This window comes from Electrona antarctica (assembly GCF_951216825.1).
Source record: "Electrona antarctica genome assembly, chromosome: 2".
Lineage (NCBI taxonomy): Eukaryota > Metazoa > Chordata > Actinopteri > Myctophiformes > Myctophidae > Electrona > Electrona antarctica.
Genome location: NC_136807.1, coordinates 6619279 through 6633117, shown reverse-complemented (window position 1 = coordinate 6633117; position 13839 = coordinate 6619279). Strand labels below are relative to the sequence as shown.

General features: G+C 48.4%; 1 protein-coding gene across 7 annotated transcripts in view; it reads right to left on the bottom strand.

The window, feature by feature from the left end:
- The window catches only part of mtor (mechanistic target of rapamycin kinase), a 211657-nt gene that overhangs the window by 27129 nt on the left and 170689 nt on the right, over positions 1-13839 (bottom strand). For all 7 annotated transcript variants that reach the window (XM_079492652.1, XM_079492653.1, XM_079492654.1 and 4 more), the window contains 2 exons: positions 5695-5812; positions 3167-3361 (listed from right to left, as the gene is read on the bottom strand). In XM_079492652.1, the coding sequence (XP_079348778.1) occupies positions 3167-3361; positions 5695-5812 (313 nt within the window). The remainder of the gene's footprint in view (positions 1-3166; positions 3362-5694; positions 5813-13839) is intronic.

Below are 13839 nucleotides of genomic sequence, written 5' to 3'. Positions count from 1 at the left end.
ACAGACACGTGGAAGATTACATTACAGTAAGAGCAGCTGATGCTCTGTTTGGTTGTATGCTTTCATTTTGGTCATAACAATAATCTTGCGATATATTATTTGTTGCGTTATGGATCTCGGTGATCTCAAAACGATTATTCTCAACCTTTGTCGTTGTCCAGGACCCCCGGTTTGATATGCATTACTGGACAAGTGACAATGACAAGCAATTCAAATCAAGCGATATGGAAACAATCTAACATAGACTACCGGTATTTGCAATGTTATAAGTTAGGTGCTTAATCATTCACTCATTTAGTGCTTTAACAGTCATACAGATAGGATTGCAGACCTGCTCAGACCTAGGCTATATGAGCGCTTATGCAAGACAAGAGCATAAGCCCGGGACCGGCGTCCGGCGCCTCTGTAATCTTTTCATGGACAGTGAGGTCTCCAAACGTACACATATATATATATAGAAGCTACGTCCTCTGGACTTATGTGCAACCTGCGTTAAGGACAGAAACCCCACTCTCCAAACCTGTGCCCAGCGCAGGTAATCTGTGGATTTATTTGGGCCACCGAGAGATGGGAGATATAATCATCCCATCACACACCAGCCATTAATGTTTATGCATTAATGCTTAGAGCGTGTTATTTAAATGACGGTTTCAGCCGTCTTATCAAAGCTAAGTGGTCTAATCTAACTTAAAGGAGCATTCAGTGATTTGGGTGATTTGGAAAACCCCTCGGTCTGCCCCGGTAACAAGATGTGCACATGCACACACTACAGTGGGGGGACACGCAACAGGCCAACAGCACACAAACCAAGGCCCACCCCCGCTCGATCATGATTGGCGGAAGGCCCCTCTCTATCCTGATTGGATGAAGGCTTTGCCACCTAGCCAAAAACGAAACCTACGGTTTTTTGACCCCCAGGGGTTAACTGGGGACAGGGAGGGACTCCTTATATGGTCAGCACACTCTATAGTAAAGAGGATTATCACAACAAAACAAATAAAGAAGTGATATTTGAATTAAGTGAAATCACTGAATATACCTTTAAAATTCATTAGATTTACTTTTTAGAGCACTTATGATGTAAATCATAGTTTCCCAGCCAAGTCTATGGACTTTAATGTTTGTTTAGGGCACTAAATGACGACGTAAGACGTCATGAGGCCAATTAATATAAATACAACTTGTGACTGATCCGTTTTATACAATTATAACACACTGCATTCATGTGTCGTGGAGGATGATGATAGTGTCAGGCTGTTAGCCACACCACTAAAACACGAGAAGGAAATTGATATTTTAGACAGTATGACAGTGGACATGATCAGGGACGAATACGAGTTAGACTCGTTGATCAATGGTACGATGGCAATGGTCTGTTGACTTTAAGCCAAGAAAACACCAGCCAGGAAAATAGAGAAGAACTTGAACATGACAAGGCGGGCGAGGATAAAGATGATGATGCCACAACCACTAAAAGGCGACAAGCAAATTGACTATTTAGAAGAGATGACAGTGGAAATGAATGAAAGTGACCCTGTGGCAGCCACAGTGTGTGCGCCCCTCACTCCACACGAGTGTGATTCGTAGTTAGAGTAAATACTCAATCTATACTTACCGTGATTTAAGACAACACTTTGACTTAAGCTGTCAAACTGTGGGCTTAACAAAGCGTGTAATTGTGTGTGCATACCTGCGTGTGTGTGTCAGGGTGATATATGAAGGACCTCTAAGCGAGTTGCACCTTGTGACCCGTGGAGGACAGGTCACTTAGCATGGTATTTATTTGTTTGTTTGCGTGTAGCCGTTAGTTGTGAACCTGTTGACCTTCCAATGGTATTGGTTTATGGGAGGCGCAAAGGGTTGGGCCTGAACTGTGAGTAGAGCAGAGCACTGAAGTCCCATTTTGACCTGAGATCAGATTCTAAAAATGTCTTCTACATCCTGACAGTTTTCTGAAAAAGCTATGTTTCTATGTCAGTCGTTCTTGTAGCAGACCTACAAGCTCGTAGCGCGCCACTCGGTGGCGCGCTATGAGCTTGTAGATCTGCTATTTTTCAATAGCTAAAGCATAACATAATGCTAACACCAAAAGGGGTTCCCGCCCAAAATGGGTTAAAATATCCAACATTTGGGCTGTGAATATCCTCTGCAACACTGTATGATGCAAGAATGTATACATTGTGTGATGCCTTGTGTACTTGTAGATCAGCTATTTTCCAGTGGTGGAAAGTAACTAAGCACATTTATTTAAGTACTTGTACTTAAGTACAATTTTTAGGTACTTTTACTTTACTGAAGTATTTCCAATTTCCATTACTTTTACTTCTACTACTACATCTCAGATCCAAATATTGTACTTTTTACTAGCTTTAGTTACTAAATTTGGATTATTATTAACAAAACATACAGTAACCACTTCAGCCCTACATACATTTCGGCCATTTGAAAATAGTCGATCTACAAGCTCACAATGCTTCGCAAGATCTGCTATTTTCAAAATATTTTAACCCATTTTGACCTGAGATCAGATTCTAAAAATGTCTTTCTGAAAAAGCTATGTTTCTATGTCAGTCGTTCTTCGATTTTTCAAAAATAGCAGACTTACAAGCTTGTAGATCTGCTATTTTTCAATAGCTAAAGCATAACATAATCCTAACACCAAAAGGGGTTCCGCCCAAAATGGGTTAAACATTTGAAAACTTCAAATGAGACATTCTGCAAAATGACTACTTTCTACTTGATACCAAGTAAATTTTGAATTCCAGACTGTACTTGTAACAGAGTATGTCTACACTGCAGTATTGATACTTTTCCTTAACACAATCCATGCCAGTACACTACAATAGAAACGCAGACCAGTTGCCAGCGTTTCTATTCAGATTCAAAAAATGTCTTCTACTGTGCATCCTGACAGTTTTCTGAAAAAGCTATGTTTCTATGTCCTTCGATTTTTCAAAAATAGCAGACCTACAAGCTCGTAGCGCGCCACTCGGTGGCGCGCTACGAGCTTGTAGATCTGCTATTTTTCAATAGCTAAAGCATAACATGATGCTAACACCAAAAGGGGTTCCCACTTCCCGCCCAAAATGGGTTAAGTACAACAATGTGAGTACTTTCCCTCCCACCGCTGTCTGTTTTCAGTACAAGCGGCTTCGGCCTCGTTCACCTTCTTGTTGAGCTGTCCGGGCGAGGGCACGGGGCTGTGGTCAGTGCTGTCCACCTCGCTGTCACTGTTGCTGGCCTCGCTGGTGGCGCTCGCACCGCTGCCGTGGCGGAGCTTCTTCTTCTCGTCGCGGCCCGTGTTCTGGTGCTTGTAGTGCAGCACCGCCTCGAAGTTCATCACTGCCCACGCGTGCCAGGCCTGGCGGAAAAGGGAAAGGTCACACGCGTGTCGGTTGGGGGGAGGGCGAGTCATCTTTCTACCGTAAGGGTCCACTTGGTTTTATTTTACACTCTTACACAAGAGTTCAATTACTATAGGGGTCTATTTGGTTACCAGCTCTCCATCATTTAGCTGGGGACCACCTGGAACCCCCTCAAGTTCATCACTACCAGGCCTGTCCAAAACACCCGCTTCGAATGATATCCACCGATAATCACGAGTAGGTTACTTATCACGCGACTGCATGTATACTGGCTGCGATTAGGAAACACAGAAGTGAAATTACTGCCGCCGAAGTGATTTTTTTTAAAAACTGTGGCCGGTTAAGACTGATATGAGGTTAGGGGACTTACGTGGCCGGTTAAGACTGATATGAGGTTAGGGGACTTACGTGGCCGGTTAAGACTGATATGAGGTTAGGGGACTTACGTGGCCGGTTAAGACTGATATGAGGTTAGGGGACTTGCGTGGCCGGTTAAGACTGATATGAGGTTAGGGGACTTATGTGGCCGGTTAAGACTGCTATGAGGTTAGGGGACTTACGTGGGCGGTTAAGACTGATATGAGGTTAGGGGACTTACGTGGCCGGTTAAGACTGATATGAGGTTAGGGGACTTACGTGGCCGGTTAAGACTGATATGAGGTTAGGGGACTTACGTGGCCGGTTAAGACTGATATGAGGTTAGGGGACTTACGTGGCCGGTTAAGACTGACATGAGGTTAGGGGACTTACGTGGCCGGTTAAGACTGATATGAGGTTAGGGGACTTACGTGGCCGGTTAAGACTGATATGAGGTTAGGGGACTTACGTGGCCGGTTAAGACCGATATGAGGTTAGGGGACTTACGTGGCCGGTTAAGACTGATATGAGGTTAGGGGTCTTACGTGGCCGGTTAAGACTGACATGAGGTTAGGGGACTTACGTGGCCGGTTAAGACTGACTTGAGGTTAGGGGACTTACGTGGCCGGTTAAGACTGACATGAGGTTAGGGGACTTACGTGGCCGCTTAAGACTGATATGAGGTTAGGGGACTTACGTGGCCGGTTAAGACTGACATGAGGTTAGGGGCCTTACGTGGCCGGTTAAGACTGATATGAGGTTAGGGGACTTACGTGGCCGGTTAAGACTGATATGAGGTTAGGGGACTTACGTGGCCGGTTAAGACTGACATGAGGTTAGGGGCCTTACGTGGCCGGTTAAGACTGATATGAGGTTAGGGGCCTTACGTGGCCGGTTAAGACTGATATGAGGTTAGGGGCCTTACGTGGCCGGTTAAGACTAAGGTTAGGGTTATATTTAGGGTTAGTAATAGTCGGACAACGCGACCAACGGCACTTCAGACGTCTCTGCGTAATCGCAGCCAGTAGGCTCCAGGCCTGTTGTCTTGATTGCATTCGAGTGATACGTAACCTACTGGTGATTATCGGTTGATATTCATAAGAATCCGCTGGTAAAAAACGGTTGGGGATGGGCGAGTCTTCTTTCCAGGCAGTAATCACACATGAAGTTTTGTTTTGTTCTTTTGGGGGGGGGGGGGGGGGGGTTGCCAATAATTGTCCAGTTAACTGAGGGGAAAGACAAGGTATCTCCTTGGGGGATTTTTTATTTTTTATTTTTCAGGGTCCAGACAGATGTTGTTCATGTTTGTTGCATTACGCAACCTGCTATTGAGAGTTGAAAAGCTGGGAGGGGGAACAGAGGGATGAAGACCTTGGACATGAGGGAGGCACGCACAGTACTCTGCAGGCTCCACAAGAAAGTGGAGCCTGTTGTTTTGGGAGCCTGCCGTGTGGGTGAGAGGGTGTGCAGATGCTCTCCCCTCTTCCCGAAGTGGAGCCTGTTGTTTTGGGAGCCTGCCGTGTGGGTGAGAGGGTGTGTGGGAGCCTGCCGTGTGGGTGAGAGGGTGTGTGGGAGCCTGCCGTGTGGGTGAGAGGGTGTGTGGGAGCCTGCCGTGTGGGTGAGAGGGTGTGTGGGAGCCTGCCGTGTGGGTGAGAGGGTGTGTGGGAGCCTGCCGTGTGGGTGAGAGGGTGTGGGTGAGAGGGTGTGCAGATGCTCTCCCCTCTTCCTGTCATGTTGTGCCTTTGAGGTCTTGGAAGGGACAATGATTATAAGAACGCTTTAATAATTGGAACACGCAAACCATGCACGAATGCAGCCACACAATAGAGAATATACCCTCGGTAAATGCCATAATATCATCTGATATCTGTGGATGTGGAGCGACCCTCACGCCCACCTGGGACTTTTTAATGGCGGGACATACATCGAGAGGTTCAGAGGGGGTAGTGGAGGCAGCGGGGGGGGGACTGACCTTGTACCAGTTGCGGTCGTGCTCAGTGGAGTGGCTGTAGTACTGCAGCACCTTGGGGATGGTGCTCTCGTTGATGCCCTGCAGGCTCAGCTGCCACTCGCCAAGCTTCAGAAAACATCTACACAGGGGGGGGGGGGGGGGGGGGGGAGACATACAACAGTTAACAGTAATCAGTTAACAGCTCCCAAGCTGTGTGCTGCAGTGCTGAGGCATATATCGGTGTGCTGTGAGACAAGTCTTGGGATATTGTGACAACCATACATTATTGGTCTCCACCAGGCCGAAGGAGTTTTGCACTCCGTCCGTCTGTGTACAGCTAATCTCCGGCTGGCCCGGTCGACTTTGCACACACACTACCTGGATGCCAACGACAAACCTCTGCCCCAAATTCTTCAGAACGGCTGGTTATAGCGCCACCATGAGACAGAGTTTCACATTTATACTGTACCTATAACTCCAGATTCTGCCCAAAAAAAGTTGTGTGATCAAGACGGATCTGTCAGATATTTCATATTCCATCCTAATTGGCTAAACATTGGCTTCCAAATTTGCAGGATTGGCCCGTTTTGAACAAAAAGCCTCAAATCATGAACGAAGCGTGCAATTTACGTGAAAACTTTCATGCACTTTTCTACTAGGCTGAGGAATAAATCCCACCCTTTTCACATTGGCTTATTATATAGCGGCACCAGGAAGCCACTTTAACCTGACCTGGCCTGGTGGAGACCTGTGCTCCGAGGAGCACTTTAACCTGACCTGGCCTGGTGGAGACCTGTGCTCCGAGGAGCACTTTAACCTGACCTGGCCTGGTGGAGACCTGTGCTCCGAGGAGCACTTTAACCTGACCTGGCCTGGTGGAGACCTGTGCTCCGAGGAGCACTTTAACCTGACCTGGCCTGGTGGAGACCTGTGCTCCGAGGAGCACTTTAACCTGGCCTGGCCTGGTGGAGACCTGTGCTCCGAGGAGCAATTTAACCTGACCTGGCCTGGTGGAGACCTGTGCTCCGAGGAGCACTTTAACCTGACCTGGCCTGGTGGAGACCTGTGCTCCGAGGAGCACTTTAACCTGACCTGGCCTGGTGGAGACCTGTGCTCCGAGGAGCACTTTAACCTGACCTGGCCTGGTGGAGACCTGTGCTCCGAGGAGCACTTTAACCTGACCTGGCCTGGTGGAGACCTGTGCTCCGAGGAGCACTTTTTGTAGTTATTGCAATGTATAAAAAGGTAATGCATATTTTTTTAACTATATTAATAAATACAAAAAAATATCATTATTTTATGTTAAACTAAAGTTTTTGCTACTTTTTAATGCATATTTAAAAAGCAAATTGATTGGAAAAGTCTAGTCTCTGGAGAAAAGATTGACTGTAAATGTAAAACATTTGTTTAATTGTGGCTAAAGTTGTGAATAGCAGCATAACCTAAGAAAAGCATAACGTGTAGACTTACAGAAAATAATGAAAATACTGTAACAGACCCTAAAGACCCTAAAGCACCACAGCTAATACAGCTGAATTAAAACAAGATACAACCTAATAATAGTGTGGCTTCCCTGTGGATTAGAAAAGGCCTCCAGACAGTTAATTACATTAATTGTCAGTTGAATGGCTAGCATGGTTGAATTCCCAATGTCCCATACATATAATAGCCTACATCTTAACCCATTTTGGGGCGGGAACCCCTTTTGGTGTTAAGCATTATGTTATGCTTTAGCTATTGAAAAATAGCAGATCTACAAGCTCATAGCGCGCCACCGAGTGGCGCGCTACGAGCTTGTAGGTCTGCTATTTTTGAAAAATCGAAGAACGACTGACATAGAAACATAGCTTTTTCAGAAAACTGTCAGGATGTAGAAGACATTTTTTAGAATCTGATCTCAGGTCAAAATGGGTTAAAATGTAAATTGAAAACATTTTTTGCAGAAGTGGATAATTTGCAGAAGTGGGATAATTGCTCTCTTCCATCCTTTCACGCTGGACTCCAGTGACATGCTGCATAATACCCTGGAAAATGCCTACACATCACCAATGAATGAATGTTGCTAAAATGAGCTGCTTTGTGTGAACTACAACTACAGGGGCGTGCAGAGCGTGTTAGAGGGGCAGGGGCTGAAATCCCGTAAGAGGGCACTTTTGGAACAAAATAGATATATTTTTTTATTTTTATATAATTTTTATCCCACGATTTTGTAACCCATTTTTCACCCCTGTGTCAATTATCTAATGTGATCCTGGGCTCTACACACACGCCACCAACCTGGGGAGAGCAACGGACTTGAACTCAGAGTGTCCAAGTTGCTCCTTTACACCTGACAGGGGGGAGTTTCCCTGGTTGGACGTAGCGCGTGGAAGGAACACGTTATTCCAACCAGTTCCTTTCCCCTCCATCAGGCTCCCCAGCTGGCCAGGGGGAGGCAGTTTAGAGACCAGGATTACTGCATGTTTTTTGTGAGGGTACCTACCCTAGGGGACATGGGGAGAACATGCAAACTCCACACAGAAAGGCCCTTTTGCCAACCCCGCCTCGGGTATGGGCACAGATGACGCGGAGGAGAGGACACGCCGCCAGCGCCCACAGCGGGAATCGAACCCAGGACCTTCTAGCTGTGAGGCAACAGCACTACCGACTGAGCCACCGTGCCCCATCAAAATGTCCCACACAAAATAACAGATCTACAAGCTCACAACGCGTCGCGCTGCGACGTGTTGTGAGCTTGTAGATCTGCTATTTTCGCTAATTTGTAAGTGCCCTGAGCTGGCTGAGCTGGGATAGGCGTAGCAGCAGTGTGTAAATACAGTAGGCACGCTGTGATTGGTCTACTTTTGTGGGGGACATAAAAAGACTCCTCCCTTTCCTAGACGGCTGGCTTGATTCGGCGCCACGTCGTCAAAAAGAAAACAAAAAAACATCTATGCTATTAGTGTTCCCAAATAAATCAAACAATTACCGCTTGCGGCAAGTGCATTTAGAGTTTGACTAATTAGCTGGGTTTACATCAATATTTATCAAACCACATGTTAACAGTGCAGAAGCTAAGGAGGAAAAATTATCCCTCTGCAAAGATCCATCCACAGAGTGATGTGAATGAATATTAAAAATGCTTTTTTCCAGGCTTGTCTCTTTAGTAAAAAGTCAATAATTCTGTGGTTTGTAAGAAGACACCTTGTGACGGGTTCCACAAGCAATACAAATGCAGCGTTAAAAACCACACTTCTGCCGGCATGGCTAATAGGAGGGAAGAGCTGGCACCGACACCAAGCCTGGATTTCTACTTGGTTGCGTGGAGGTGTCACCACCAAAAATAGCAGATCTACAAGGTCACAGTGAGTCTGTCTTTGGTGCACGACACCCGTGTGCAAGTACAGTACAGCTTCACGGCACTGCAAGGCAGCCCATTAAAAGGGGAATTTCTCCCTAACCCTTTTTTTTATTTTTACAAAAGTAAGTTGATAATTATGTATATTGACAAAAAATAAATATTAAAAAAATGAATAAAGATATAGGGGAGCTGAAGCTGGAGCTGGTCCTTCAGCTGCTTCTGGAGGGGTCTAACGCTAGAACTCCTATTCAATCGCGCAATTGTTTTTTGTTTACATCTGTTCTAGATGATGTGACAGCAACACTCCATGCATTGTTGACACTGCACTCTTCCTGGTCTACGTGAGCTGATGTTAGACCCCTCCAGGAGCAGCCCCAGCTCCAACTCCAGCTCCCCTATATCTTTTTTATTTTATTTTAATATTTCTTATATTTCTTTGTTTTCTGTTAAAACCGTGAAAGCATCCGTGTCATTTTAGATTGTTTTGCGTTGGTCTGGTTAAAAAACATAAATCAAAGCAGACAGAAGCTCACAGTGTGCCACTTCGTGACATGCTGCGAGCTTGTACAGCTGCTATGTTGGAACATTTTTAAAAAATCTTGAAAATGTTTGAAACAGTCCTTGAATCACTTTCAACCTGGCATCCCTATGTTGGGCATTTCGAGCAACAGATTTAAAAAATATTGTTCATAAATGTTCAAATCTTTTCAAAAATAGCAACAAAATAAACTCTACGACGTGTTGCGGGTGCAACATCTTTTTAAAGAATACAATTATTAAGTCTATGGTCTGTTTTGGGCATGGTACATGATTTGTTTTGATTATTGGTACTGGTCATTGTCTGTCATTTGTTTGTATTCCACTAATAGGCTTTGTATAATTACGTTGTCATATCTGCCCTGTGCAATTCTTGTTTACAGCTTAAAGCTTAAAAAGACACAAGCTCACAGTGTGCCACTTCGTGCCATGCTGCGAGCTTGTACAGCTGCTATGTTGGAACATTTTTAAAAAATCTTGAAAATGTTTGAAACACTGTTGAACACTAATGGATGGTCCCTTGAACACATCTTCAAGGGGTCCCTTCCAGGCGCAAAACATTGTCAGATGGGCGTCTGCGGCCCAACATGTACTGTATCAATTTGATGGTCCTTGGCACGGAAAAGTGTAAGAACTACTGATTTAGAAGGCATGTGTAGGACCGGCCTCAGGTCTGAAGGGGTTGAGAGAGAGAGAGAGAGAGAGAGAGAGAGAGAGAGAGAGAGAGAGAGAGAGAGAGAGAGAGAGGATTATGATGATGATAGGAGACTGGGATATCATATAGGGCATTTATTAAAGACATGATTACCAAAGGCAACAGTGCGTTGAGCGCTACTGAAAGATTTAGAGATCCGGCACTGCACAGGGTCATTTAATTATCCTCACTGCCACATGCCCCCCCCCCCCATACCCCCCACCCGCCCCACCCTATTCCACCAGGCCTGGACCTGGGGGTCATGTGGAAACGTGCGGCGGGGTTGCTGGTGGTTCTTAGCTCCATCCATCACGCTAAACGACGCAGGCACTTAAGTCAAACACTCCAACCAGCCACGTTTGTCTGGAGCGGAGAGACAAGCAGTCGGGGTGAGAACGCCGAGGTTGGACCGAGGAGCTGGCGAGGGCAGCCATTCATCAGCTGCGGTCTGCAGCACGCCCATTTTCGGGCTGCGCCGCCAGTAAATCGTCCCGAACCGTTATGGATTACGTAAGTTTCTGCTGTGAGTGTTTTACCATGTGAGCGCTGTACAGTAAGCGTTGATGAACGATGATGAATGTTTGGGAGCTGGGGGGTACATTATGTTTGTGTGTACAGTGGAGGAGGAGGAGGGGAGTATTAGGCCTGTGTGGTGGTCTGTAAGGGGCGATTGAGGAGGGGGGGGGTCCGTAGGCCTGTGTGGTGGTCTGTAAGGGGCGATTGAGGAGGGGGGGGGGTCCGTAGGCCTGTGTGGTGGTCTGTAAGGGGGGGTCGGTAGGCCTGTGTGGTGGTCTGTAAGGGGCGATTGAGGGGGGGGGGGTCCGTAGGCCTGTGTGGTGGTCTGTAAGGGGCGATTGAGGAGGGGGGGGGGTCCGTAGGCCTGTGTGGTGGTCTGTAAGGGGGGGTCGGTAGGCCTGTGTGGTGGTCTGTAAGGGGCGATTGAGGGGGGGGGGGGGGTCCGTAGGCCTGTGTGGTGGTCTGTAAGGGGCGATTGAGGAGGGGGGGGGGTCCGTAGGCCTGTGTGGTGGTCTGTAAGGGGGGGTCGGTAGGCCTGTGTGGTGGTCTGTAAGGGGCGATTGAGGAGGGGGGGGGGTCCGTAGGCCTGTGTGGTGGTCTGTAAGGGGGGGTCGGTAGGCCTGTGTGGTGGTCTGTAAGGGGGGGTCGGTAGGCCTGTGTGGTGGTCTGTAAGGGGCGATTGAGGAGGGGGGGGGGTCCGTAGGCCTGTGTGGTGGTCTGTAAGGGGGGGTCGGTAGGCCTGTGTGGTGGTCTGTAAGGGGCGATTGAGGAGGGGGGGGGGGTCCGTAGGCCTGTGTGGTGGTCTGTAAGGGGCGATTGAGGAGGGGGGGGGGGGTCCGTAGGCCTGTGTGGTGGTCTGTAAGGGGCGATTGAGGAGGGGGGGGGGGGGTCCGTAGGCCTGTGTGGTGGTCTGTAAGGGGCGATTGAGGAGGGGGGGGGGGGTCCGTAGGCCTGTGTGGTGGTCTGTAAGGGGGGGTCGGTAGGCCTGTGTGGTGGTCTGTAAGGGGCGATTGAGGAGGGGGGGGGGGTCCGTAGGCCTGTGTGGTGGTCTGTAAGGGGGGGTCGGTAGGCCTGTGTGGTGGTCTGTAAGGGGCGATTGAGGAGGGGGGGGGGGTCCGTAGGCCTGTGTGGTGGTCTGTAAGGGGGGGTCGGTAGGCCTGTGTGGTGGTCTGTAAGGGGCGATTGAGGAGGGGGGGGGGGTCCGTAGGCCTGTGTGGTGGTCTGTAAGGGGGGGTCGGTAGGCCTGTGTGGTGGTCTGTAAGGGGCGATTGAGGAGGGGGGGGGGGGTCCGTAGGCCTGTGTGGTGGTCTGTAAGGGGGGGTCGGTAGGCCTGTGTGGTGGTCTGTAAGGGGCGATTGAGGAGGGGGGGGGGGTCCGTAGGCCTGTGTGGTGGTCTGTAAGGGGCGATTGAGGAGGGGGGGGGGGTCCGTAGGCCTGTGTGGTGGTCTGTAAGGGGGGGGTCGGTAGGCCTGTGTGGTGGTCTGTAAGGGGCGATTGAGGAGGGGGGGGGGGTCCGTAGGCCTGTGTGGTGGTCTGTAAGGGGGGGTCGGTAGGCCTGTGTGGTGGTCTGTAAGGGGCGATTGAGGAGGGGGGGGGGGGTCCGTAGGCCTGTGTGGTGGTCTGTAAGGGGGGGTCGGTAGGCCTGTGTGGTGGTCTGTAAGGGGCGATTGAGGAGGGGGGGGGGGTCCGTAGGCCTGTGTGGTGGTCTGTAAGGGGGGGTCGGTAGGCCTGTGTGGTGGTCTGTAAGGGGCGATTGAGGAGGGGGGGGGGTCCGTAGGCCTGTGTGGTGGTCTGTAAGGGGGGGTCGGTAGGCCTGTGTGGTGGTCTGTAAGGGGGGGTCGGTAGGCCTGTGTGGTGGTCTGTAAGGGGGGGTCGGTAGGCCTGTGTGGTGGTCTGTAAGGGGGGGTCGGTAGGCCTGTGTGGTGGTCTGTAAGGGGCGATTGAGGGGGGGGTCCGTAGGCCTGTGTGGTGGTCTGTAAGGGGCGATTTAGGGGGGGGGGGTCCGTAGGCCTGTATGTTTCAGTGTACAGGGGATGGGACTGGAGGCCTATACTGTACAGTATGTTCGTCTGTAGTCTGTACAGCCTGATCACATAAAACATCTAGGAAAGCGTGGATTTTCTCTCTGTGCAAATACAGATTGTGTCTGTGTGCGTGAGTATGTGTGTGTGTGTGTGAGAGAGAGAGTGTGGACCAGGTGTGCACCATTCCACTCTGTCGACCTGTATTCCAGAAAGTGTGTCAGCACGTCTGGTTCTTCTGACAAAGATTATACAGGTATGTGTGTCTGTGTCTGTGTCCCCCTAAACATGCATTCCTCAGTGTGTGTGTGTGTGTGTGTGTGTGTGTGTGTGTGTGTCTGTGTCCCCCTAAACATGCATTCCTCAGCCAGACAGTGTCCCCCTGTTTACAGAAATACTTAGAATGCTGGCGTCATGCTTGCTGCTTGTTCCATATGATTTAGAAGGCATGATGGCCTGTACAGTACAGTACAGTAGAGTACAGTACTGTATGTCTGTGTGCGTGTGCGTGTCTGTGCGTGTGCGTGCGTGTGCGTGTGTGTGTGTGTGTGTGCGTAGATGCCTGATTTATGTACTGTGATTTTGCTGTCTGATGCTTACATTTATGCTCCGTTAATCACAACACCAGATGCTTTTGAAGGACATCTGGTGATATTCACGAATCACAACACATGCGGCTGTGTGACATGTTGTGAGCTTGGCCTGTTTCGGGGAGTGACAACTTAGCCTGTCACAATTATCATCATAATAATCACCTGATTGCAATTATTTGAGTTAATCGCAATAATGTTTCCATAACTGTGGGGAACATTTCCATTCATCTGTATAAAAACAGCAAGATCGAAATTAATGGAAATGTCAACGATATTTCCATCTTATTTGCAAGGCGTCGTCCACAGTCCTTTAAACACTTTCAACCTGGCATCCCTATTTTGGGTATTTCGAGCAACAGATTTTAAAAATATTGTTCATAAATGTTCAAATCTTTTCAAAAATAGCAACAAAATAAACTCTACGACGTGTTGCGGATGCAACATATTTTTAAAGAATACAATTAT